The sequence below is a fragment of the Thermobia domestica genome, chromosome 1, assembly GCF_964235325.1.
Source record: "Thermobia domestica chromosome 1, izTheDome1.hap1.1, whole genome shotgun sequence".
NCBI lineage: Eukaryota > Metazoa > Arthropoda > Insecta > Zygentoma > Lepismatidae > Thermobia > Thermobia domestica.
Window position 1 is genome coordinate 182,296,600 of NC_137454.1, and position 26,470 is coordinate 182,323,069.

The following is a 26,470-nucleotide window of genomic DNA, read 5'->3' on the forward strand; positions in this document are numbered from 1 at the left end:
CAAAACTTAAGAGACTTAGGTCAGATAATATTTTAGCATATAACTTGACCTAGACTTCAGTCAAGTATGATTCGACTGCTTTACAATTTGATACTTTATAGTTATACAATCTGGCGCTAATTTTTATTTCAAATTATTTTATTTCGAAATTCGATATTAATCAACGATTTTCATTATAAAAATCAGGCGATTTAAATCATGAATTAAATCAGACTGATTTAAATCAATCCCCCTGGTAAAAACATTTATAATTATCCCATTAAAATATTTTGTTAAGTGTCGAAATTAATACCCAGTAGGCACGATTTTTTTTTATTGAAACGGCGTCACACAGTAATGTAAGCAGGAATAATCATACTTTGTGTGGTATTTCAAAAATAATTGACGACGGGAACTACCACACTACAACTTTACACATTAAAAAAGCATAAAGAAGAGATTTTATGATTTTTCCGTAAGGTATTCATTTCGTGAGAGTAAGTGGAAACTAGGAATACCTTAATTTAATTTAGAAAACAAAATTTCTAATTGATTTCTGATTCTATTTAAACATCTCCCATACGGGCTAAGGAAATACGAGGGTTTATTTCCAAGTTTCCGGCTCTGACATTGAAATATCGCACCACTGGTAATAAGTCGTTCATGGTATATAGTGCGATCTATGGAAGAAATCTTTTTAGCTGCGTCAGATTGTTGTTGACAGTCACGTGAATCAGTAGCTATGCCTTGAATTCTAACACTGTACGACAATACTCCAGTTCACACGTCCAGACAGTTGAAAACTGATACACTATTTCTTCCATAGAAGATACGAGGGCGAGACAAAAATTATCTACCCTTTTGTCATAACTTTTCTTACATTGCGCACTTTGTCTTTTGTCCTCGCATATTTTATTGTTATACTGTTGTGGTAATGCTGTGAAAGTGTGATCTTAATTCCTTCATTTTTCTTCCTTCTGTTGCAGATATATCATGGCTGCGCCATTGGAAGTTTGCACAAAAGAGGAACAACGAGCAGTGATCCGATTCCTCTGGTCGGAGGGTGTCAAAGGGTCAGACATTCATCGCAATATGGGAGAACTGCACTAGCACGTAAAACTGTGCTTTTGTGGCTCGAGAAGTTTAAAAGTAATCCAACAAGTGTAACGCATGAAGAGGGAGCAGGACGGCCATCAACCTCCACTACAGATGAAAACATTCAGCAAGTTCGAGAGATAGTTATGGCCAGTAGGCGAATCATTATCGATGAGGTAGCATCTGCTTTGAACATCAGTAATGGCTCTGCCCATCAAATCATCCACGACGAGCTCGGTTTTCATAAAGTCTGTGCACGGTGGGTACCAAGAAAGATTACTGCAGAACACAAGCTCACTCGTGTTAGGGTCTGTCAAGGCTTACTCACTCCCTACAGCCCAGACCTAGCTCCATCTGACTTTCACTTGTTTGGGCCACTCAAGGATGCTTTGCGTGATCGCCGATTTGCCTCAGATTTAGACGTGCAAAATGCGGTGCAAAAGTGGCTTCATGACCAACCGAAAACCTTTTATTTGGAAGGAATACGTAAGCTCGTTGACCGTTGGGCCAAGTGCATTGATAAGAAGGGAGATTACGTAGAAAAATTATGTGCATGGTATAACCCTAGCTTCATGTAAATAAACTGTAGAATGAAAAGTGTAGATAATTTTTGATTTGCCCCCGTACTATATGCTATAAACGGCTTACTACCAGTGGCGTGATATTCCAGTATCAGGCTGAGGACTTTAAAATACCTTCGTAGAAGTCTTGACTTTACTAGTTTAGACAACAATATAAGATACTATAAATGTATGACAGATGTACAGCAATTGAATCATGTTCGTTGTACGTGGCAAACTATTATTACGTAACTAAATATATGCTTAAGGAACCCATTTGTTCAGACTCCAGAGAGGCTCTGTACTTACTGTTCTTTCTTCATATTCCTTGGACAATCATCCGCTGACTCTCCGGGGAACACATGAGGATGTGTCTGGATCGAGTACGGGTAGAAAATCTGGATCACTTTGCAAAAATCAACACTCTGAACTAAGTCGTTAATGTCTTCATCGTAGTAGTCATGACTAAACACTAAGAGTATACTGTCAATATATCTTGCTTGGGCTAAACTTACAATTAGGTGTCGGAGATAGGTAATACGGGTGTGAACTTGGACCACAATTACTAACGAATCGTTCTGCAGAGGTCCAAACACATCCTCATTTAAAACGGATTGAAGCTCGTTGTAGCGCTCGATGTTCTGCACAATTTCACTTATGTTTTGAACATGTTTTCCCTTATCTGGTGATGTATCAACAGCATTTCCAGGCACTGTAATATTTACAGAACTCGAGTTCCCGGGTGGACGTTTTAAGAACTTGTGAAACACCTGCAAAAGACAATATAACACACTCGAATTAAAACTTATTTCACTATATTTCTTACACTCTAATTTTACACCTCAATACTGTATATATACACTGGAAGAAAACGAACAAGTAAAACTAAAAAGGAAATAACGAAGACACACCGTTTTCGCAATATGTTACTGGTAAAGAGATGTACTATCAATTGATCAGCAGCACCTTGTAAATGCAGTAGAAAGCGAATACTGGTCATCAGAATTCTGAGTTTGTCACAGTATGTTCCAAAGGAATAATAGATTGTCTCCAGCACGTACTGTAAGTCAAATGGGAGTAAACGTTGGACATGCCAGGACGGCATAGGCGACCTCAATTTGTTCAGTTGACAAGAAACACAGCAACTATGTATTGTGTAACAATTTCCAATCAAATCCATCAATGTTGGTGTTGTTAGTCCAAGGGCGATCAGCCACATTCGGGATGGCAGTGGCATATGCATCCATTCTTAAACATATGCATTAGATAAGCTTTCATTGCAATAGTATTACGAATAGGACCAATGTCGTATTCAGTATGTCAACTAGGACCATCAGCAGCTGTTTGCTGGACGCAGGACAATGATCATAGGTGTGCTCGTCAGACTTCCACTCACACCTTTCCATCCTATAGCATACTTCAATGGTACTGCGTAAGCAGGAATTGAAGATACGAATAACGTGTCATTGTATTTAATGATGAGGGCCAGTTCTGCCACGACGCCAGTTGTAATCTCGTTTGCGGGTGTAACATCACTCGTTTCCATCCGGTGATGGAATACTTATACAAGAGGGTGTACCTTACCACTGATTCAAAACAGTAAGAAACTTGCTTGAAATGGCATTCCTATACTTCCGTGGCCACACAACAGCCTGGCCACTAACTCTTTGACCTCCTACGCCTGAGACAGATGCATGTATTCACTAACGTTGAGCTTAATGCCAGGATGGGCTCGTTATACAGGAAGATGGGCGGGAGAATATTACATTTTCTTTCAACAGAGTGTGGTGTATCCTTTGATAAAGTACAGAATATTGAGACGTTACTTTGTATCGAAAGGTCTATGTGCAACAAATTCTGCGGCTGCTGACTGCGACGCATCTGTAATAACCCACGAGCAGGGCTTGAAAAATCCACTCGCCTGTTCGCCAGTGGCGAGTACTTGTTTTACATTTGGTGAGTAAAACGCGATCAATCAAAAACGTGAATTTAAGAATAAATAGAAGAGAGTCATTCATTTATTTGTAAGAGACATGCCAATAAACAAAATAAAAAATGTATTGATATGTTTACTGTGCCGCAAAGTGATTTTTGTTTATTTGTATAAATAATGTGACTGCAAAATGGTCTGGTTAGTAGATTTTTTTGGCTGGTAAGTACTTGCAAGCAAGATTTTTCAAGCCCTGTCCATGGGATTGTGTTTGAAATACCTATGCCGACACATGGAAGGAGACAACTTTGTATGGCACACAGTGGCTGTTAATGAAACATGATGCCATTATTACGAGTCGTCTAGCAAAGTCGCCACTATGAAATGGAAGCATCAAAAGAACTACTGTATTGAACTAATGATTGCATATGATCCAAGTTCGATTCCCAAGACCGATTATTCTACACGAACTATTTTTTTTTAAATCCCAGTAGACATGGTTGGCCAAAAGCATGGGTTTTATTAAAAAAAAAAAAAAAAATTTTTTTTGGATTAAACAAGGCTTTTTGATTTAAATAATTTGCTCTATGTATTTATATCACATATGGACAGAAATAAGTTTGTTTCGCCTTGGTGTTTTTATGCAACAACCAGGTTATGCTGGAAAAGGTCACATAATCTTAAAGCGGAATCCAAACCGCTTCTCGGCTTACATCCAACAGAAATTGTCCTGCATTTGAACTCGACACCGGGACTAATTGGCAAAAAATGCGATACGTCTGCCGACTCACTCACGAAGGACTCGTGATAAAAATTCGTTGTACTGATCTTTACATACTTGTTAACATGATTGTCAAGAGTCATTTCAAAAGGACGAAAAGATAAACAATTGCACAAGTGAAACTATTATACAGAATTATATATGAACAATTTTAAATATTGCAGAGTACAGAAGAACTAATTTAGTCCCAGTTAGTTAACTACGACTTTTATTAGTCCAAGTTAAAGAAGTACAACGACTTAATTTGGATATCAGTAAGAAAAGTGAATAAAGATACGAATTATTTGAGTTAACTTTGGCCCTGACTCATTAATACATAAATAGATACCAAAGATACTTCTCATTTTACTAAATGCCTCTCGTGGGGTTTGTATGAACCCCCCCCCCCCAAAAAAAAGTACAGCATTTCGATGGATTTTATGAATTGTAAACATTATTAAAACGAAACAATATTTAGAATTTTTCTTTGATTGCAGTTGCATAACAATAATAATAAATTATATATAAAAGAAATAAAAACAACTACATCACAAGAGAAACATTCATAAACTTATAAAAGAAAACAAAAGTTGCTTTTGTAATATAAACCCTTTGAGTAATGCATAGGAAATTTAGGTCTGAATATAATACGAATAATATACGGGAGTGAAACATGATAACCCACAAATGTGTGTTCATCAAAATTTTACGAACACTTTTACAAACATTTTTCGGTTTTTGGTTTAAACCAGTTGTTTTTCTTTTCTTTTTTTTCTTTTTTTTTAAAAAAAAAAAACAGCTGGTTTAAACCAGCCAATCCTGCCACTTGACCAGGGTTTCTCAGCCTTTTCCACTGGCGTACCATAAGTCGTACGTACCACCAACAGCGTCTCTCGTCCCACAGGTTGAGAGCCGCTGTACTAAACGAATGTCTGAAAGATACCCTTAGACATGTGCGTGATACTGTTTTATGCTCAAGTAACACACAAGTTATAAACAAGGATATCTATCCCTGTATTAAAATTAATGTGAATCATCGTGGGTTTGTATCTTACGATCAGCTCTACTCCTTGGAGATTTTACGACGAACAAGTGAACCGAAAGCACATAAACTAAGGATGAAACTACGTGAATAGATTAACTTGTTCAAATTGTCAAAACCTACTATATACTACTCAAAAATTCCAATTAATGTCATGTATCATATACAGCCATGAAAAATAATAGAAATAGTTAAATATAAAAATAGAAAAAGTTTAAAAAAAATGTATAAGAAAATTATTTTTGTAACTTAAAATGATTAGAAATATAATCTACGACATGATTCCATTTCATCTTAAAGTGACATGGATTTCCTATATTACTGATTCTATAATATATACAGATTATGTACAATATTCCATTACCTCAGCAACCATATTGAGTACAGCTGCATCCGACTCTCCTTCAGTTACGTCTGAACTAGCATTCCGGGCGTTGCTATGAAGATTAGACACATGCAGCTGAAGCCAGAGGAAAGTAACAAGCACCAGGAACACTGCTGTTCTTAGGCAAGAGCTAGGCATGCGACGGACCATAACTGGACGAACCTGAGCCTGCCACGTTCCGTATCTCCGGCCTAAAAAAAGTAAAAGTTAGTGAAGGTTTCTATTTCTGCATACAAATTCATACAAAAATCCAGTCTCACACTGTATTATTTGCTGACACACTCTATATGCATGCATTTAACCATTCATTAGCTTACAATTCATTGACTGTAATTATTCATACGCTGACTCTTTAGCGTATTCTTTGCTGACACACTCTACATACATACATTCAATAATTTGCAATTCAATGTTTCTAACCACATAAACCCTTTCTAAATTTATTGCTTGAAAAATGTTCTTTTTTCTAAATCTTAGTATTAGAAATATAAACTATATTATATTATTTAGTTATATTAAAGAAATTTTTATATAGTGTTATTATAATAAAATAAAAATTTGTGTGTAATGGTGGAGCTAATAGTGGATACTTCCATCGTAGTAATTTGATATTGTTTGTATAGCCTACCCTACTTTTATAACTCAGAAAATAATGCTGCTTATTATAACCTACTGGCTATTTGGAGTTAAACATATCTTCTTAAACAAAATTCCATGCTATATGGAATGCTGACGAACAATTTAACGTGGAATCTGAACAGCATAAACTTTCACAGGGAATTAAAACCAGATATTCCGCACTAAAAGGATAATGAAAAGCTTCTACAAGCGAAATGTCTCAATAAGGAAACTCATGTGTAAATAACACTAAGTCAAGCCTTATAGCAACACCACGATGTGAAGTTGTTCTTATGTTTTGGCACAAGAACAAGAAGAGTGTAGGTTCATTATTGCTATGTGCTTTGGACTCAGTGAAATTCACAGAGAACATATAAGGATGAAAGGATAATGTATTCGAAAGAAAGCTTCTTGAAAGAAATTAAATCTTTTATTGCTTTCCACAGTCTACATAAAAGAATATTTACACAGATGTACCCGTACTTTAAGCTGTGTCAGGTTTGAAATGAGAAGTCTGTTCATAAACACGCATACACGACTTGAATACCGAACACCGAACACAATTCAACGAAAGGCCTCTGTACGAATACAACACACATGGCCGTTAATCTATTGTGGCACATAGTTCATGTAACTATTCCTGGTTTGTTTCATTTATTTCCCCTCAAATTATTATGTACGGTATAGCACATTTACATTTACCCTGTCCCACAACTCGTAGGCCAACGTGTTCAAATCGGGCCTCGGGGATGACTTTCGTAGTAAGCAGCAATCTTCTAGAGATTACTATGAAGCCACTTCTGTGCAATTCAAACTTTAAAAGGGATGCAGTCATCTTTAAAGATACAACTGTCGGTCCTGAACAGAATACTGTTCAGCGACTTCACAACCCCAGACAATAGCTTTGTTTTGTATATCTTTCCTGTGGTTTTGATACAACCTACGACGTGACGACGTGACCTATGTAAAACTATTTTCGATTAGATAGCTGAATTAATCTTTTATTCTTATATATTTACTTTGTTTTCAACAACACAGAACTAGGATTACGAATATCTTCATTATAAGCATTAATAACCCTTGATATCTATCAGAGGCATAAATGATTCAATTTCGGTTATCTCATCTGATTGGCAGTGTTGGACCCGCTTTCAAACAATCTCAAGTATTAAATACCTTTGAGCAACATGACCTATAAACAGCTGCACATTCGACATTGTAGAAGGCAGATAGCATGTCTGAGATATCTCCTGTTTTGCGTCCAGGTATGTGATTGTTGAAAACTTAGGACTTATATTCTATTATTATTATTATTATTATTATTATTATTATTATTATTATTATTATTATTACTTTTTAAGTTTGAGACTCTGTATCACCATGTTTCCTGCATTTCTTTTTAATTTCCATACTTAGGTTTGGGAATTAAAATTACGAGTAAACAGTGTCTCGAATTTGATGAAATAGTATGTTTGTTGAAATATTCTATTTTAATGATAGTGAGGACAATCATCAGGACAACAGTGATACTAATTGATAAGAATATATACAAGAACGAAAGGACGCTGCTGCATTAGAGCAGGACGATGGAGAATCTGATGAAGATGATCCAGTACCTGGAACCAATTATTTTCTTGGTATGACAAAATTACGGACTTTACAGTAATATTTCTGACATGTATTTGGTCTAGGAATTAATTCGTGCGGTTGGTACGCACACATTGAAGCTGTAGTACAAACACAAAATACATAAATACCTTAAGAAAAATATTGTCCATCGCTAGCCACCACTTTCGCCCATCTGTCAGGCAATGTACGGATTCCGTGGCGAAAGAAGTCCTCATCCTTGGAAGCGATCCAGTCAGAGACCCATGTTTCGATATCTTCTGAAGAAGTAAACCGCTGTCCAATCAAATCGTTGTTCATGCAATCGAACAAGTAGTAGTCCGAAGGAGCAACGTCTGGTGAATACGGCGGGTGGGGTAAAACTTCCCATCCGACATTTTCTAAATAGGTTTTGACCGGTTTTGCGACATATGGGCGAGCGTTATTATGTTGAACAATAAGTTTATCATGTCTGTTCTCCCATTCTGGTCGTGTTCTGGCCAGAGCTTGCTTCAAACGCATTAATTGTCGTCGATAACGTTCTCCATTCATAGTTTCACCCGGTTGCAGCAGCTCATAGTACACCACACCTTTCATATCCCACCATATGCACAGCATAACCTTTGCACAGTGAATATCTCGTTTTGGTTGTGATGGACCTGGTTCACCTGGTTTCACCCAGGCCTTTTTTCGTTTAGGGTTCTCGTAATGGATCCACTTCTCATCACCCGTAATAATTCGATGCAGAAACCCCTTTCTGCTCTGTCGTTGAAGCAGCAATTCGCAAATGGTTTTTCGTCTTTCAACGTCTCTGTCTTTCAATTCATGTGGAACCCAATGTGACATCTTTTGAATCATTCCCATGGCTTTCAAGCGTTTGGAGACTGTTGTTTGATCAACGCCTAATGCTGCTGCAAGTTGTTCCTGCGTTTGACACGAATCCTGCTTGAGCAATGCTGTCAATTCTTCGTCTTGAAATTTTTTTGGCTGTCCAGCTCGCTCTTGGTCTGCCAAGCCGAAATCACCACTTCTAAACCGTGCAAACCACTTCTGACACGTTCGCTCAACTAGAGTATGGTCACCATACACTTCCACCAAAATACGATGACTTTCAGTCGCACTTTTCTGCATGTTAAAGTAATGCAGCAGGACACCCCGCAAAAACACTTTATCAGGCACAAATTGCGCCATGTTCACTTAACTACAAACTGGTGTTGTTGACGCTTTAATCCACTGCCCTATACTACGAACGATACGCGATGACAGGGGTTTGCAACACATGTGTGGATACACGGAACTGTGGGACGCTCCGTTCGTTGCGCCATCTCTTGTCCACCCGCACGAATTAATTCCTAGACCAAATACCTGAAAGACACAGTTCGCTCGTTTAAGTGTGATAAAATGCATTGCGTCTGACGGAGGGTTAAGTGAAAGTAAATCGGAATGTATAAGTAGTAATACACATATACATAAAAGCAGGCCAAGTACTTACCACGCATGGAATGAAGCTTATTGGGAATCATCTAACGATCCGGTAGAATTATCCATCTAAAATACAAAAAGAATATAGCAACATAGACACTATAACACACAAACAGAAAATGCGCAATGATGTATAACAATAATCATTGGCAGAATATGATTATGAGGCACTCAAAAATGGTATGTTAGATTCTGACCTTACAAAAAGAATGGCGACAACAAAAATTAAGACGTACTTTGAAAATCAAACAGTTTCATCAGCAGAAAAACCTGACCCCAATGCTCAAGGAGACATAAATAATCCACAGCGGAAATGAGTCACTGAAGGTTCTACGCCATTGTGAATTGTAATCCGATAATGATGCAATATCCAGGGACTATGGCAATATACTAGCATTGCCCAACCAAGTCAAATAATGGTGTCACAGGTGATGGTAGCAATGTTATCCTCAAGAACAATAACACCTTTATGTTTCACATTCAATGGTCGCAGTGTGGTTTTCAACTTCCCATGCACACGTTTCAACTGCTCCAAGTATTAGGTTGAGTCATAAATAACTACCGTTTTGTCTTTTATTAAATAACAAAATTATATTAATTTATTATGTATTCACCACTATTATTGGGTCAGTGCATAAGTTCGTTCGGTTTTCTTTTGGGTTGGCAATAATGCGGCGTGAAGCGATTGTTTATCTTTATTTCGTTGTTATACCGTAGTTTGGAGTTGGAGTGTTGTGAAACACAGGTTTTCTTGATTGTGAACGTATTATTGCATATATTTCAGACAAACTAATATGGAATGTCAAGTTGAGAAAAGTGATCATTTCCGTGACATTTTACTCTTCAAGTTTAACGGAGGATCCAGTGCAGTAGAAGCTGCGAGAACAATTTATGCAGTGTACGGGAATGAAGCAACTGCTGAAAAAACAGCACAGAAAAGCTTCTCTTGACCAATGGCTAACAGATTTCTTCCAGTCAAAACCAAAACAGTTCTACAAGTGAGGTATTGAACTGCTACCTGAACGTTGGCAGCAGGTCATAGATAGTGGAGGTGAATACATCACTAAATGATTTGAGTTAATGTGAGTGACAGTAAAATGTATGAAATGTATTGTTTCACTCGAAGAATATGTTCATGTTATATCTATGTTGTATTTGTATTTGAATTAACAGAACAGCAGAATAAAAATAATATACAAAATATAAGAACCGCACAAACTTATGTATCAACTCAATATGTACGACCGTCTCTCATCTTCCTGACAACTTATTAATTCCTCCCTTGTAAAATGTGGTTAACTGGACTGGAATAAATTTTCGACAGAGAGACTGAGCTGCTCTTCAGAATTAAAGATTTTTCGATTCAAAAAGTTTTGTGAAGAACACAAAATGTGGTAATCTGTCGGAGCAAGGTCCGCGGAGTACGGTCGGTGTGATAAAACAGACATTCCAAGCTCAGGAAGTTTTTCTTGGGTCACCCTTGCTGTATGTGGTCGCCCACTGTGATAGAAAGTAATGACGTTTTCCGATTGACGAGTGGAGGACGTTTTTCATTGAGTTCCTCTTTCACTCTTTGCAGCTGCTGAACGTATATATTCGCAGTAATCGTTAAATTTTACTTCAATAACTCGTAGATAAATTACCTCGATAATCACACCATACACACAATAATAATTTTTTCCATGGATCTTTGCTTTCGGATCTGGTAGGGGTGTCCATCCAATCTTTTTTCATTTTGTTTGTCTAATTGTCTTCTATAATTTAATTCTAGTGCACTTTTGGGCTAAATATAATGGTTTTCTTATTATTTTTATTTTTACTCAGTATTGGTTGCGCGTGACGTCAGTTTTTTAGCCACAGATTCTTTACAAGATCGAATTCGGAAAAATGTTTCCTCAAAGTTTTTCGTCATTTTATGCTCTTTCTAAAAATGTATACTTATATTAGTATAGGATTAATAGTACCTGAGTTATAAGCGACTTTATTCTATCGTGTGCGAAACTGATCACGGCGCGGCCCAAGAGTTACCTTCTCACAAACGGTGGATATTAGCAGCTGATGATGATTAATATATATATAATCTTGTCTGCCTGCAAGTATGTAATCCTGATGAATAGGTCTGTCTATAACCTAATTAAAAATATCCAGTTTTAATATCAATTGAGAGACTTTTCGAAAAGTAACCCTTGTCAAAACACAAATTTCTCTTAAGAATAAAAAGAGAGTTTTCTCTAGTCGCAGTATGAGAAACTGCAAATCTGTTTCTTTATACGTGTCTCTGATACATTCTAAAACATGCACAAACATGCAGCTTTCTATTCATTTTTCTGAAAAAAATCTTGTTTCGACAAGGGTTGTTTTTGCTACAAGTTCTTCGACTTATGTACTACAACGGTACTGAGCGAAATAGAACAGGATCCAGATTTCAATATTGCCTTCAAGACAGAATCAAGAACAATTTGCCATCCACGTTTTATATATATATTACTACCTTTCCCTCTTAATACTTACTGTAATGGTAAGAAAAAAGCAAAAATAAGATATGTCTAACACATTTTATAAATGATCAGTTTTTAAACTTTTAAATTTTATTTACAGAAGAAGCACTTGCCTATTATTAAGATTGTGTACAGTTGCAATAATACAATAGATCTATAATATGAAACGTAATAGAAGGAAATCATATACTTAAGAAATCTGTACACAAGAGAACAAATTATGTGATTTCTAGAATTAGTTCTCAATAATGTTATTCCACTCTTATATAAAGGTAACCACGAAAGTTCTCTCGCTTTTTCTGTCACCACTTTCGAACATCGATATGTCACCTTAGACGCACCTGGAAGATCAAAAATAGTTCCGATCAACATCGACGGCCTTCTGCCAACGTTCTGGAAGGCCATGGATTTCATCGCGGAAGAACTTGGTGGGCCGTGAAGCGAAGATTGTACCAAGTGCATTTGCACCTCTACTAGGGATTTGAACTGGCGTCCTCTAAGGTGACTGTCCAAGGAATGGAACAGTTAATAATCGGACTGTGCAACGTTCGGGGAGTATGGCGGATTCAATAGTTTCCCATCCCAAGCCTAGAATGGTGTCCCGGGCAGGGTCTGGAAAAACCCGGGCTTTTTTGATAAAGCCCAACCCACTTGGGCCCATATGGGTTTTTTCGGGTATTTTCGTTTGTTTTTTTTCGAAATATTTCAATGTCTTTGGATTAAAAGTGTTAAAATGTGATTTATATTTCAAGATTGTCATTGTCACAACTTGCAACAATTGTCTACTCACTGCTGTTTTAAAAAAATTGCAGCCATTTTGAAATTTTAATTCGATTGCCAAGAAAATCTATACAGCAAATTTAGCGTAACTCGTGCTTTTACCGTCGAAATTTCAACTTAAAAGACTGAAAATTGCGCTTCGTAGCGTGGATACTCGCTGTTTTGAAAAAATGGCCGCCATTTTGATATTTTACATTGGTATGCCGCCGAAATCTATACAGGAAATTTAGAGTGTCTCGTGCTTGTACTCTGAAAATTTTTTACTTAAAAGGCCGGAAGTTGTACCCTGTAGTGCGTGTGGTAGAGGCAGACAAACGAGTTGGGTTGGTTTAGTGTTTAACGTCCCTTTCAGCAGCGAGGCTATATGAGACGGGACCTACTGATTAACACGGAATCCGAACATAAGCTCCCTCCGGGAAGCAAACCTGGGTCTCCCACGCCGAAGACGCGTACACTAACCGCTTAGCCATGAAGGAGCTCGGCAGACAAACGAACAAATGTAGATGAAGTCATCCAGAAGCCTGACTGACGTGCGCCAAATATGAATACCAAAAGGGGTCTATTAATATAAAACAAAGATACAATTCATGTTATACGAAATAAATAAATGTTTCAAAATGTCTTATATGAAATTAACATCTTCCAGCGTAAATAAACCTCCCATATTTTCTCCATGAGAATACGGGACACCTCAGATCCCCCTCAACTTTCCAACACAATGCAATGAACTGTAGTCTAGTTATGAACAAAAGTATAATAGGCCGCGGTGGTTCAGTGGTAGAGCGTTCGCCTCTGGTGCATGGAGTCCCTAATTCGATTCCAGCTCGCGCCAAGTGAGCTTTGTGGTGGACAAACATCTTGTGCGTGGGTTTTCTGGGAATTTTACGTTTCCTCCCACTTTCTTCATTCCGTCATTTCATTCATTTCTCATCATCACCATCACCTTGAGCATAGCAGGCATAAACGTGAGACTAAAACTAAAAGATTTCATTTTATTTTTTTTTTTTTTTTCAAGAATATAATAGGCGAAAGTTCACTAAGCACCAGCTGCTTTTCTCTCTTCGTACCCTGCAATTAATTGTACGGACTGAAGATGCCTAAAAACTTAAGATGTGCTATAAAAATGCTTACAGGAAAACAATATGCAAATTATTTAAATCAGTGGTACAACCTACCTTCAATATTCTTCGCGCGTTTAGCAACATTTATTTACATGGCTGTATTTGCCAAAATTACGTTCGTCAGTTTAATCTAATGAAAAGCTGAATTTTCTCCTTGTGTCGTGTGTAATTGTCAGGACCAGATTTACATTTTTCTAAGACCTGGACCAAAGCACAATTCTGTGTCCTAGCCTCTGAAAAAGATTATAATTCTTGTTAACTTATCTAATGTGTTGCTGGAGAAAAGGTCAGTCACCTTCCCTGTGTTTGTAAATGTAGAAACACACAAAGCCTTTTTTTTTTTTTTTTTTTTTTTTTTTGTTCCGGAAAGTATCCGAGTTTCCATAAAGTGCAATCGAAAAAGTAGCATTGCAAATTTCACTCGCTATCAAGTCGAACAGGGTGGTGTAATAACTTCCTCGAAACTGTCACCTGCAACAGCATAATGTTCATTCACTAATTACAGGATTTCCATCCAATGTGAGACTTTTGTTTGTTTGTTTGTTTTTCACTTTTCGAATAAGCTGATATTGATAGCAGAAATGGCACGGAGTTAAAATACGGGACATTTCCCTGTCACGACTAAATTTACGGGGACGCGGGACACTCGGTCCCAAAAACAGGACTGTCCCGTTTTTTACGGGACGTATGGCAGGCTTAAGCGTAAAATAAATAGTTTTATTGTTGAAGTATTCATTTCCGACCCTTCTGCGTTTTATTTCCCGAGCACTTCTTTCACGGCGTGTACATCAAAACTTCCGCTAGTACGGGAATTTGAACTCAGCACTTGAAATAGTAAGCGGTACGTAGTCTTCGGAACCCCGAGCATTAAGCTTCTTAAATTTGACAAGAATTTTTACGCTATTGCTGGTGTTGATTCTACAGAATAATTATTTGAAGAGTAGCAACAAATGACTGAACTAAACTATTATTGTTGGAGAACCAAATTTTATTTGAAGAAACTTGTGTTTTACATTAAAGGTAAGAAATAATACTAATAGTTTTACTAATGTATATACATATGTACTATTAGTACCGGCACCTATGACCTTAAACCCATCAAACGTATGAGTGATAATGTCCCTCGGTGTCGCCGAGTAGATGAGCACACTATTCACGGAAAATATTTTCTAAAGTACAAAATTGCTTATTTTACTTCAAATAGGCTATTAGCATAAACCATACATTAATTTGTTCTATAACTATCTCAAGCTAAGATATTTTTTTAAATTCATTCAGTGCATTCAGAACTTTACAAAGGTCGTATGTTGAATGTTGTTGTCTACCTTAACGTGAAAACCTCTAATTCGCCCAAGGGAAGTCTAAAATCTGATGAAAATCACTTACAATGTGATCACCTTAGTTGTACCAATAATATACTAACAAATAGGTCAAAAACCCAGGTGGGTTTTTTCAGGTGGGTCCAACCCGAAAAAAACACCAGGTTTTGTTTTTTCGGGCTGGGCCCACTTGGGCAAACCCTGGTCCCGGGTCATCTTGCTTGTCCTGTAACAGGAGGACCCTTTTGCGATTCAGAAGTGCTGGCTCCAGATTTTTGAAATTTTCTTGAACACGGTCAATTGCTAACAGTACGCAGTCGCATTGATGCTCTGACCAGCTTGTGGCAGTTCCCGATGCACGATGCCGCGAGCAGTCCACAAAACACGCAGGAGGATCTTCTTCTGATGCAGTGCTGGTTTCCGCTATTTTGAAACCGGTTCATGGGATGCTAACCAACGATGAAGACGAAGTGAAGCTTCGTATAGGACCCCTTCTCATCACATGTCAACACACTGTCCAGAAATTGTTCTTTCCTCAGACGAAACAGCAAAGAAATACAGGTGTCTGCTTGCGTTGTCTTCTGGCCCGAAGTCAAATCATGTGGGACCCATCGACCCAACTTGTAGTGCTTCCCAAGTTGATGAGGTGCTGCCGAACGGTGTTCCTACTCACACTGAGCTGTAGTCCAAGTTCCTCACGTCTGGCCACTATTCGATTCAATTGCTGCTTGAAGATCTTCATTTTGTACATGTGTTGGTTTTTCAGAAGTAGTGCGTCTTCGAGTGTTTCGTCATCGTCCTTAATCACAAATCTTCGCATTAACCTTGAGGAGCTTTGTGAGAAACAGTCCTGCAGATTCAATAGCACTTGCTGATAAAGGATCTGTCCTAAGGAAAATAAAAGGTCACAGTTTTCTGATATGAGTGAGTAGACGGTTCTTGATCTTTGATGTTCCAACTGGATATGACGTTATGTCACATCCAAGTGGAGCGTGATAAGCCATTACCTCTCTTCTCAGTCTCAGATAATTGGCTGCAAAGGTGGTGAACTGGAATAAACCTTCTTGTCTTTGAAACCCCGCCATCATGTACAATTCTTTACATGAAATTCTGTCATGATGGTGTATCAACAGCAGAAATACATTGGTATTCCTACTCATCACAACAATTCTTTCTGGATTGTGAATCACAACATGAAGTATCATTATAGAATCTGCTTCTTCATGCTTCCTTTCAAGATTTTGAACACCGATCTCGAAGTTTGACTTAACAGTCTTCTGATATTTAAAATTACCCTAAACAGCAACAAAGAGTTCTGAAGGTGATAATTAAAGCAATGCATTATCTACCTATGGTCTAGATACTCAAAGAACTGTATTTTTTTATTTTCCTTAAGACAGATTCCTTTATCAGCAAACGTTATTCAATCTGCAGAACTGATTTTCACCAAGAGCCTCAAGGTTAATAAAATACAGTCTAGAGAAATTACCTCCAACTAGTGATGCTCTGAAACAACATATAAAGAGATTCCATTACCAAACAGTAATTTGGGAAACGCTGGTAAGTGTGAGATCTATCTACCAAGGCCAGAAGCCTCCGAACTGTACTTGGAGGACCAAATTCTGAGACCAGTTCTGAAAACACTCGAAGATATTCCCAAGGCTTGTTTAGAGATTACCATGTGTAGCTGTCAAGAACTTAAGTGTGTAAGTTGGAAATGCAAATGTAAGAATCGCAGTTTCTTGTGAACTCCAATGCATAGTTGTCCGAGCGAGTATAAAAATTCAATATCAGTTAATGAATAGAGTGATGAAGAAGAGTGAATGATGCATTAAAGACATCACAAATTTCTTTATCTTTTTCGAGCTATAAGAGTGGCATAATATTATTGAGAACTAATTCAAGAAATCAAATAATTTGTTCTCTTGTATAGATATTTTTTAAGTACATGGTTTCCTTCTATTACGTTTCTTATTACAGATTTATTGTATTATAGCAACTGTACACATTCTTAATAATAGGCAAGTGCTTCTTCTGTAAAAAAGATTTTACAGTTTAAAAACTGATCATTTATAAAATGTGTTAGGCATATCTTATTTTTTTTCTTCTTCTTAACGTTACAGTAAGTATTAAAGACGGAAAGGTGGTAATATATATATATATATATATATATATAAACAAAACAAAAAAAAAAAAAACGTGGATGGCAAACTGTTCATGATTCTGTCTTGAAAATACTTTTGAAATCTGGCTCCTGCTCTATTTTGCTCAGTACCATTGTAGTACATAAATCGAAGGACTTGTAGCAAAAACAACCCTTGTCGAAACAAGATTTTTTTCAGAAAAATGAATAGAAAGCTGCATGTTCGTGCATGTTTTAGAATGTATCAGAGACACGTATAAAGAAACAATTTGCATAGTTTCTCATACTATGTACTAGAGACAGCTCTCTTTTTATTCTTCAGAGAAATTTTGTTTTGATAAGGGATATTTTCCAAAAAGCTCCTCAATTGATATTAAAACTGGATATTTTTAATTAGATTATAAACAGACCTAATCATCAGGGTTACATACTTGCAGGCAGACAAAATTATATATGTATTAATCATCATCAGCTGCTAATATCTACCGTTTGTGAGAAGGTAACTCTTGGGCCGCGCCGTGATCAGTTTCGTACACGATAGAATAAAGTCGCTTATAACTCAGGTACTATTAATCCTATACTAATATAAGTATACATTTTTAGAAAGAGCATAAAATGACGAAAAACTTTGAGGAAACATTTTTCCGAATTCGATCTTGTAAAGAATCTGTGGCTAAAAAACTGACGTCACGCGCAACAAATACTGAGTAAAAATGAAAATAACAAGAAAACCATTATATTTAGCTCAAAAATGCACTAGAATTAAATTGAAGAAGACAATTAGACAAACAAAATGAAAAAAGATTGGATGCCCGAGCTCCAATGGTTACGGAGATATAGTGAATAATAGAAACGGCTAAAATTTCGGCTTCCTACCTCTCCCACCCCTCCCCTCCTGTGAGGTGCTTTTTCTGGCATCCGGCATTTTTGTGATCAGTGATGGACATATATTCAAAAAATATAGGATGCCAAATTGCTACATGATTTACCGTTAAACTCGAAAAGGAGAGCACTTTTGTGAAGTTGATGCCTAGACTATTAGAATGCATTAACAGAATTGAAAGAGTTTTTATATGTCTTATACAAGAACGAATGATGTATAATAGTACGCAAAAATCATTCAATTTCATTCAGACATTTGAAAGTTATATCAGATAGTAACATTTTACACACATTACTAGGTCTATATTCGTTGAGTGTGCAGCAACCAGAATTACTTATCTTTACAAGTGCAGGCTTCTTCAAAGAATCCTTTCTACCCACTTCTCCTTAAAAAGTTTTTGTACTTTTATTTTCATTTCAAACAAAAATGTTACAATAATTCTATGGGACGGCTCTAGTCGCATTAAAAGTAGTGAGTTAATTTAGTTAGATAAGAGTTTAGCGTCTCTTTCAACAGCAAGTATGAGACACGGACTTACACCTTAACGAGGCATTCTAATCAAATGAGCTTTCACCACGAATCGAATCTGAGTCTACCACGCCAAGCACCGAATTGAAGTTTGTATTTAACATATTTTAAGTACAGGAAATACAATATTTGGCAAAATTCCACCTCCGAATAATAACCATAAATTGACTATTTCCAGGCTGGCATACACTAAAACATCGAGCAATGTATAAACCTCTCTACCTGGAAGATGTACTTAATTTCTTCCATATCGCTCTTCTTTCAACGAGTGTGTGCAATGTAATAATCATGTGCAGTTCACAGGTTGTTAACTTTGGCCTTCCATTATTGTTATTTTAAAAACTAATAATTACAGACATAATATTAACACGCTCAGGAATTTTCACAACCATTCTATTTACAGTAACTGTAATTCCTGAGAACCCCTTGCACTACCAAGCTTTCGGCTCTCCTCCTAAGCCTTGATGGCGGAAGTTAAAAACAGGGAGAAAAATAATAAAAACACCACGAAAGTAAAAACAACGGACAGAACAGTGTTTAGAAACATCTTGTCGAACTAAATTTAATTGTGGACTTCTTAAGCAATCTGCAAATTTTGAATAACGAATTTCTCTGTTTGAATCATGAATTTGTGTTGTGTTTCTTTTAAATGCTTCGATAGGCCCGAAACAGGGTGTTCCACGTTTCTCTTGTAATACCTATGTAACTCCCTAGACAAATGCAATGGAATTCAATACTTCAATTCAAGACGTGTTTCAGTATTTCTTAGTGTTTCAATTAAAAGGGAAGAAACAACGGTGTAGGTTGTAATTGTTAAAATATGTCCATCTCTTGAAATCCTTTAAAAGTAGAGACATGTTAATTCAAGACGATTTCAAAGTTTTTTTTTCTTTTTTTAACATTTCTCTTCGAAGGAAAAAATGGTGTTTTTTTTTTTTATTATTATTATATTATTTCTTAAGCCTCCACTTTACCCTGCTGTCGCCTGTATTCTTCAGGACTTATTATAGAGCAAATGCTATTGCTTCTTACTCTCTGTTCTCCTCTTGTTCGATTTGTTCCCCTTTAGCTAGGGCGAGGCACTTTCTTTTTAGCAAGTTACCTTAAACTTTAAAATGTGCCCTTAATCTCACTTTTTAATATTATTTATTTATTGGTTGTTGCAACTGTTATAATAAAATGACCAAAATATCAGATATTCCTTAAGATGAGAGATACATTAGGTATATGAGAAGCAGGAGGGCACAGATCAAGCAAATGCGGGTCCCGGGGACTCATTCTCAGCTAGCCGAAGGCTGGTATATATATATTCGTGGTTTCGAAATAGTTGTTGATGGAAGTCCAATTCCACTAAAGTTACGTAAATGCTCACCCCCTCCTTTCTTAGGGATCATATCTCGTAAAACAACATCCTACCATCAGCCTTGTGTACATGAGAAATATTTATACAAAATTCTGCCTTTAATAAGTTTGGAGTTCTGAAGAGTAGCAACAACACTTCTAATACAACCGTTTTCCTTCTCGGGGCAGAATTTGTTAACGTCCACCATGTCTGCAATCGAGGGTACAAGGAGATCATTTCTATAAAATTTCAAGGCTCTACTTCTAATATAAAAAGGAAATAAATAGTTTCACACATCCTGTACAAATGTTTGATTTTATTGTAGTACACGTGTAGTAAAGTATTTCACAAGGTACGTGGAATTCTCTCTCTCTCTCTCTCTCTTTTTTTTTATTATTATTATTATTGTGGTGTCTGGTTCGGTGTTGATGATGCCGATTATTAATGTATCCACCACATTATTATTATACATATCTGCGTAAACAATACGAAAACTTCAATTTACTCCTAATAGTTTTAGAGATTTACATAGCTTGGATAAAAAGTAATAACAACATCACTGTTCTCACGTCACAGAGGTGCGTCTCAGCGTTGTAAGATTTCCGTAGCTAATAAAGGAACGAGGCATTGAAGTGTAGCGAGTATTAACGATTGTTTTATTCAGTCAAAAGCAGCAGTGCTGCAAAGTAGAAGAAGAAAGTAGAAGCGCCACAACAATTTCAGAAAGAAACGTGGGTGGCTCAAGATTGAAATGTCACATGGATGTAATACACAACAATGTTATCAGGAACTTTGTGACGACTTTTTCGCCAAAATTAAGGAACCACTTCGCCGAAAGCACTACGACATAAGAGAAACTATCATCCGCAGCATATGGCCGTCCCTGCTGAACATCGACAATAAGTGTACGACGCCTTCTATGCGTGTGGCAGAAGGTGATACACATGGGAGGCGATTACATCGAAGGAATTTTAACAGGTGTTCTTCTGTGCACAAAGCCAAATCGGACTATAACAATGTTGTCATTACTTTTTAGCCAACCCTTGTAGTAATGGGTGAGTGAGTAGATTTACTCAAATCTGAAAGTTGATTCAAGATCTCTTTCTTCATTCAATTCTATTCCTGTTGGCTAGGAGCACTACATCCACTACAATAATCGTATTTAAAGCAGAAAATATTAAAGTTGATTAAATGGAATATATACTAAGAGAAAAGATATACGAACAAAAAGGTTTTTTTTTTTTTTTTTCAAATTTTTTGGCAATTTAAAATTTACGTAAATTTTACATCAGGTACAGATGACCACACTGACTTTCAATATTTTAGATATAAAGTATCAAGGAAATAATATTATTACTTACCTTGATGATAAATATAACAGAAACGCTAAATCTTCTTTTGTCATCGTATTTGGTCAACTCTTCCCGCTACAAAGATATTCCATTTTAGTATAGTAAATTCTGTAAAAGGAAAGAAGAAAGAAAGAAAAAAAAAAAGATAAATACTGAATACTTTTCACAACTCATTTTTACTCAAAAGTATTTAGCTTCACACAATGCATACTTACGATTGAAGTATTCTACTGCAATATCTTCTTGCTCATGCCTTTTGATAGGAATACTTTAATTTCGGTTTTTAAATTCAATTTATTAAATATCTTGTATTATTGTGACATTCGTATAATAAATGAAGATCTGAATTATGAACAAAAAATATGGAATGAAACAGGGAAAGAAGTCTTTTTCAAAGGTGGGGGAGTATATTTAGATTATCGTTACTTCAAGAATGACGAAAAAGACTCACAAAATGATGTTCCTTGTGAAGTTTTGTGCTACACCGATATAAAAATAGTCAAGATCAAAAATGACTGAATGCTTTCGAAATTCACACAAACTCAAGGAAATATCAGCACAAGTGAGGAAGAAAAGCAAAGTTCTGGAGATAATTTAGCAAAGAAACTAGTTAAAATGTTTAAGAAGAAATTATCTAATAATGTAACAGAACATACAACTGAAAGTTAAACACGAAGTAAAAGAAGAGTGCAATGGATGGGGAATCAAATAGGGAAATTTTTAAAATAAAAAGATTAGGAGGATTGTAGTGGACGGCCGGCAAGCGACCTACACTGTGAGCAGAATAATTGTAACGACTATATGTAACTGTAGATTTATGTGACTCCTGCTAGAACGGTCTACAGCAGTGAAGGCCATTTATAATGAACTGCGGGCCACACCACATAGGAACCAAACAAGGTGCCATTTCCCTCTCCCCGAGCTGATGGTTTACTGAATGGGTTATGTCACACTTTTCTAAATGTCATATTCTGCGTAATCTATCGGTACGATACCAACGTCCCTGCCTTGCAGAACGGGTTTGGTATCCAAGATTTAAAATAATATATATACAGCTAACACTTAAGTCTCGAGCCAGGTATATCATGATGGGTAGTTACAGTTTCCATTATATGGATTTTTTTTTTCTTTTAAAGGGAGGGGATGACAAACTATACATACATTTTTGTTCGTAGGCCACATGAAACACTCACAGGCTGCCATTTAGTCATCACTGATCTAAAGTATAGTCTGGAGATCCGAAAACTTGTCTGGTCGTAAATCCAGAAATTTATATTTTCTCTTTACTCTAAAACCGTTGACTCTCCTGCACTTTTACCGACCGTCCCACCTCATTAGTTGTATTATCTGTCACTAAATTCACTCCTATACTATCACGTGACTCTGTATTGATAGATAATGCCATCCACCCGGACGCATCACAGCTGTTCTTCTGGTATTTAATTTTTCTATCGTTCTGCTTCTTCCTTTGCGTTTAGAATGATCCTTGTAGAGTTGTAATTTACTTTTACGATTCAATAAAGAATGTATTAAATCTGTAGGTGAGCAATTTTCCTCTATTTCACTATTTTATTTTAAACCTATTCCCGTTCTTGAAAACTGATCCGTATAACGTAGCAACTTACTAACTCCATATAACATAGCAGCAACTTTTATTTTGTAGACAAAAGTACTACAATTAGAAATAAACCTCCTTAAGGAGACTGGCTTACCAAAACTCCGTTATATATTTACTCTGTTCTGTGTCTGTTCGTCTGTCCAACCGCGAGACGAACAAATCGCAAGAACTACTTGAAGGGCTATCATCAGATTTGGTCAGTATACAGGAGATCAAAACTTAGGAACTGAGTTCGCTTACGGAGGCACTATTTAAACCGAAAATAATATAAATAAAAATTAGCCGTCTGCACCCTAATCTTTCTACTACAACCGGAAGTGGTAGATACCTACCACTTCCGCTTTCAATATTAATTAAGAAAATATCACACCACATACACATCACTCTATCATGTAGTGCGTATGTATCACTATGTATATATCGAAGAAGTAATTGCATGTAGTACAACCATACATTATAAAGTAGTAATGACATGTATACACCACGCGTAGGAGTGGTTTGTGATGGCATAATCTGGAAGTTCTCGTCCTTTTTCACAGTGTCATGGTATTTCGTTCTTTTTTCACATTTCAGTGCCATGGTTATTGCTGCTCTCCTAGTTCAATTTACATCAGTACTTCGTGAACTTTCGTGTTGCTATTCCCTTGTGCTCATTCACGAATTTCAATAGAAACCGCGAATTATTTAATGATGTAATTACAAACTTATAATCAATATTTTGACACAAAAAATTATGAGTTCTAACTACTGTTCACTTGTTTTTAAAATTTAAATCAAACCAACCCATACCATAAGCTAGGCAGATCTATGTTCTGACTTTCGCGCAGTGGCAAAATCTTAGCGCATTTTCAACGGTGCCGGTATTCTTGATACATTGACTAGGGGCTCTGCAGAAAGATCTAATACACTAAAAAAGAAGCTGTATGATTTCTAGGTCGCATCAAACGAAATCGTTTGCGGTTCTTGACTGATCTTTGGAAGAACTACTGCAAAGTATTGAATTAGTTGCATTTGTGAATAGTACTTTATAGGTTCTGAAAGAATGTAATTGCAATAGGCACAGCTGTCCCGTGGGTGGAGCAAAACCTGCCATTTGCCCAATACCCTGCGTTATATGAGTCCGATGTTAAGTTGATTTTGAGTTTAACGCCCCTTTCAGCAGCAAGGCTATAGAGACGGGGCCTACGGATTAACGTGGAATTAGAACCACATGAGCTCCCGCCGGGAATAGAACACGGGTCTCCTACGCCAAAGCCGTGTACGCTAACTGCTTAGCCACGAGGGAGCTCATGAGTCCCATACATATGAAGAGATAGGCTGTTTCAGAAAACTAACAATTTATTCTTTCTGGTTCATTCTTGGAAATAAAAATATTTTGATGATGAACCAAATTTTGTACGGCACTTTACAAGTATTACCATTAATATCGCGAAACGTACTCATAAAGTTAACAATGGCTATGTTAAAGATACCTGATGAATATTCAATTTAACCTTTAACACTGAGAATGTTTCTTGTAAAATTCATGTGGACTAGATAATAATTTGTACATTATTATACTCTATCCTATCTATATATATAAAAGAGAACGTACAAATCCTTTGTCCGCTCATCACGCTAATACGGCTGAACCAATTTCTTTTATTTTTGGGGGGTTATTAGGATTTGGACCCTAGATGGTTTTTATCATATCACTTTAATTTTCAATTACCAGTGTCTTGAGATAATTGACCATTCAGGTGTCCATTACGTACAAATCCTTTGTTAGTTCATCATAGGTATAAATATAAACGTATTTATATGCAACCCGCATGACCGTGTCACTCGGCGGGTTAACATACATGACAGGCGTTATAATGGTTTTTATCATATCACTTGAAAGCGAAAAAGTAAAAATTATCTAAGTAACAAAGTTTATTGCGTTCGGGGGTGACCGCAGCGAAGCGGGGCGGGTTAACATAAATGACAGGCGATATAATGTTAACATTTACTGCAATCTTCTATGGTTTTTATCATATCACTTGAAAGCGAAAAAGTAAAAATTATCTAAGTAACAAAGTTTATTGCGTTCCGGGGTGACCGCAGCGAAGCGGGGTGAACGCTGCTAGTCTATTATATAAAAGAGAACGCACAAATCCTTTGTTAGCTCATCACGCTAATACGGCTGAACCAATTTCTTTCATTTTTGGGGGGTTATTAGGATTTGGGCCCTAGATGGTTTTTATCATATCACTTTAATTTTTAATTACCAGTGTCTTGAGATAATTGACCATTCAAGTGTCCATAACGTACAAATCCTTTGTTAGTTCATCATAGGTATAAAAATAAACGTATTTATATGCAACCCGCATGACCGTGTCACTCGGCGGGTTAACATAAATGACAGGCGATATAATGTTAACATTAATGCAATCTTCTATGGTTTTTATCATATCAATTGAAAGCGAAAAAGTAAAAATTATCTAAGTAACAAAGTTTATTGCGTTCCGGGGTGACCGCAGCGAAGCGGGGCGGGTTAACATAAATGACAGGCGATATAATGTTAACATTTACTGCAATCTTCTATGGTTTTTATCATATCACTTGAAAGCGAAAAAGTAAAAATTATCTAAGTAACAAAGTTTATTGCGTTCCGGGGTGACCGCAGCGAAGCGGGGTGAACGCTGCTAGTATTCAATAAAATAGAACAGTGCGTATCAAAAGGCTCCCGCTAGTAAATTTGCCTATAACTTATTGTGTGAGGTTAAGACTGGAGTGATCGGTCCAATCATTGTCGCACCGAATGCTACAGAGCTGGTTACTGAACTTACATGACTATTTTCCTGATATCATTAAACAGTAGCCGACAGAACATCTACCGGCTAGTACTTTCATTGAAAAATTCGAAAAGAAGTGTGATTTGATAGGTAATGGTAAATCTCATTTTCTTAAAATTTTTACACATGTGTAGTTTGGTTTAAGGCAATTACGAATGGTGTGCGTAACTATGAAGATTTTAAGATTATCTTATTAGCTTTGTGGTGGACAAACACCGTGATCGAGGGTTTTCCCGGGGTTCTCCCACTTTCTTCATGCCACCATTTCATTCATTTCTCATCATCACCGTCTCCTTTAGCCTAACCGGCATAATCGTTGGACGTAAAACTGATTTCATTTTTTCTCAATCGGGCACTTATGAACATGGATTCAAAACAAAAATGTATTAGCTACATCTTTATTTTCAAAACGTATAAAACCTGTTAAATTGAAACAACTGAAGCAGTTGGAAACTATGGTGGCTCCTGATATAATTAATTCGGTTAATACTTTGAGTAGTAAGTTATTTCTTCGATGCCTTGACTCTCTCTTTTTAGACTAAATTTAGTCTTTTACAATACGTTAAATGACCAAAAAAATCCATTCTCCGTTTGCTATGTATCATTAATTGATT

The 26,470-nt window shown here is 36.6% G+C and overlaps 1 protein-coding gene across 3 annotated transcripts in view; it reads right to left on the bottom strand.

The window, feature by feature from the left end:
- The window catches only part of Mgat2 (alpha-1,6-mannosyl-glycoprotein 2-beta-N-acetylglucosaminyltransferase), a 105,280-nt gene that overhangs the window by 73,328 nt on the left and 5,482 nt on the right, over window positions 1–26,470 (bottom strand). For all 3 annotated transcript variants that reach the window (XM_081767072.1, XM_081767059.1, XM_081767065.1), the window contains exons 2-5: window positions 21,432–21,530; window positions 9,467–9,522; window positions 5,731–5,942; window positions 1,944–2,404 (exon numbers count right to left, since the gene is read on the bottom strand). In XM_081767072.1, the coding sequence (XP_081623198.1) occupies window positions 1,944–2,404; window positions 5,731–5,942; window positions 9,467–9,497 (704 nt within the window). In that variant the 5' untranslated portion in view covers window positions 9,498–9,522; window positions 21,432–21,530. The remainder of the gene's footprint in view (window positions 1–1,943; window positions 2,405–5,730; window positions 5,943–9,466; window positions 9,523–21,431; window positions 21,531–26,470) is intronic.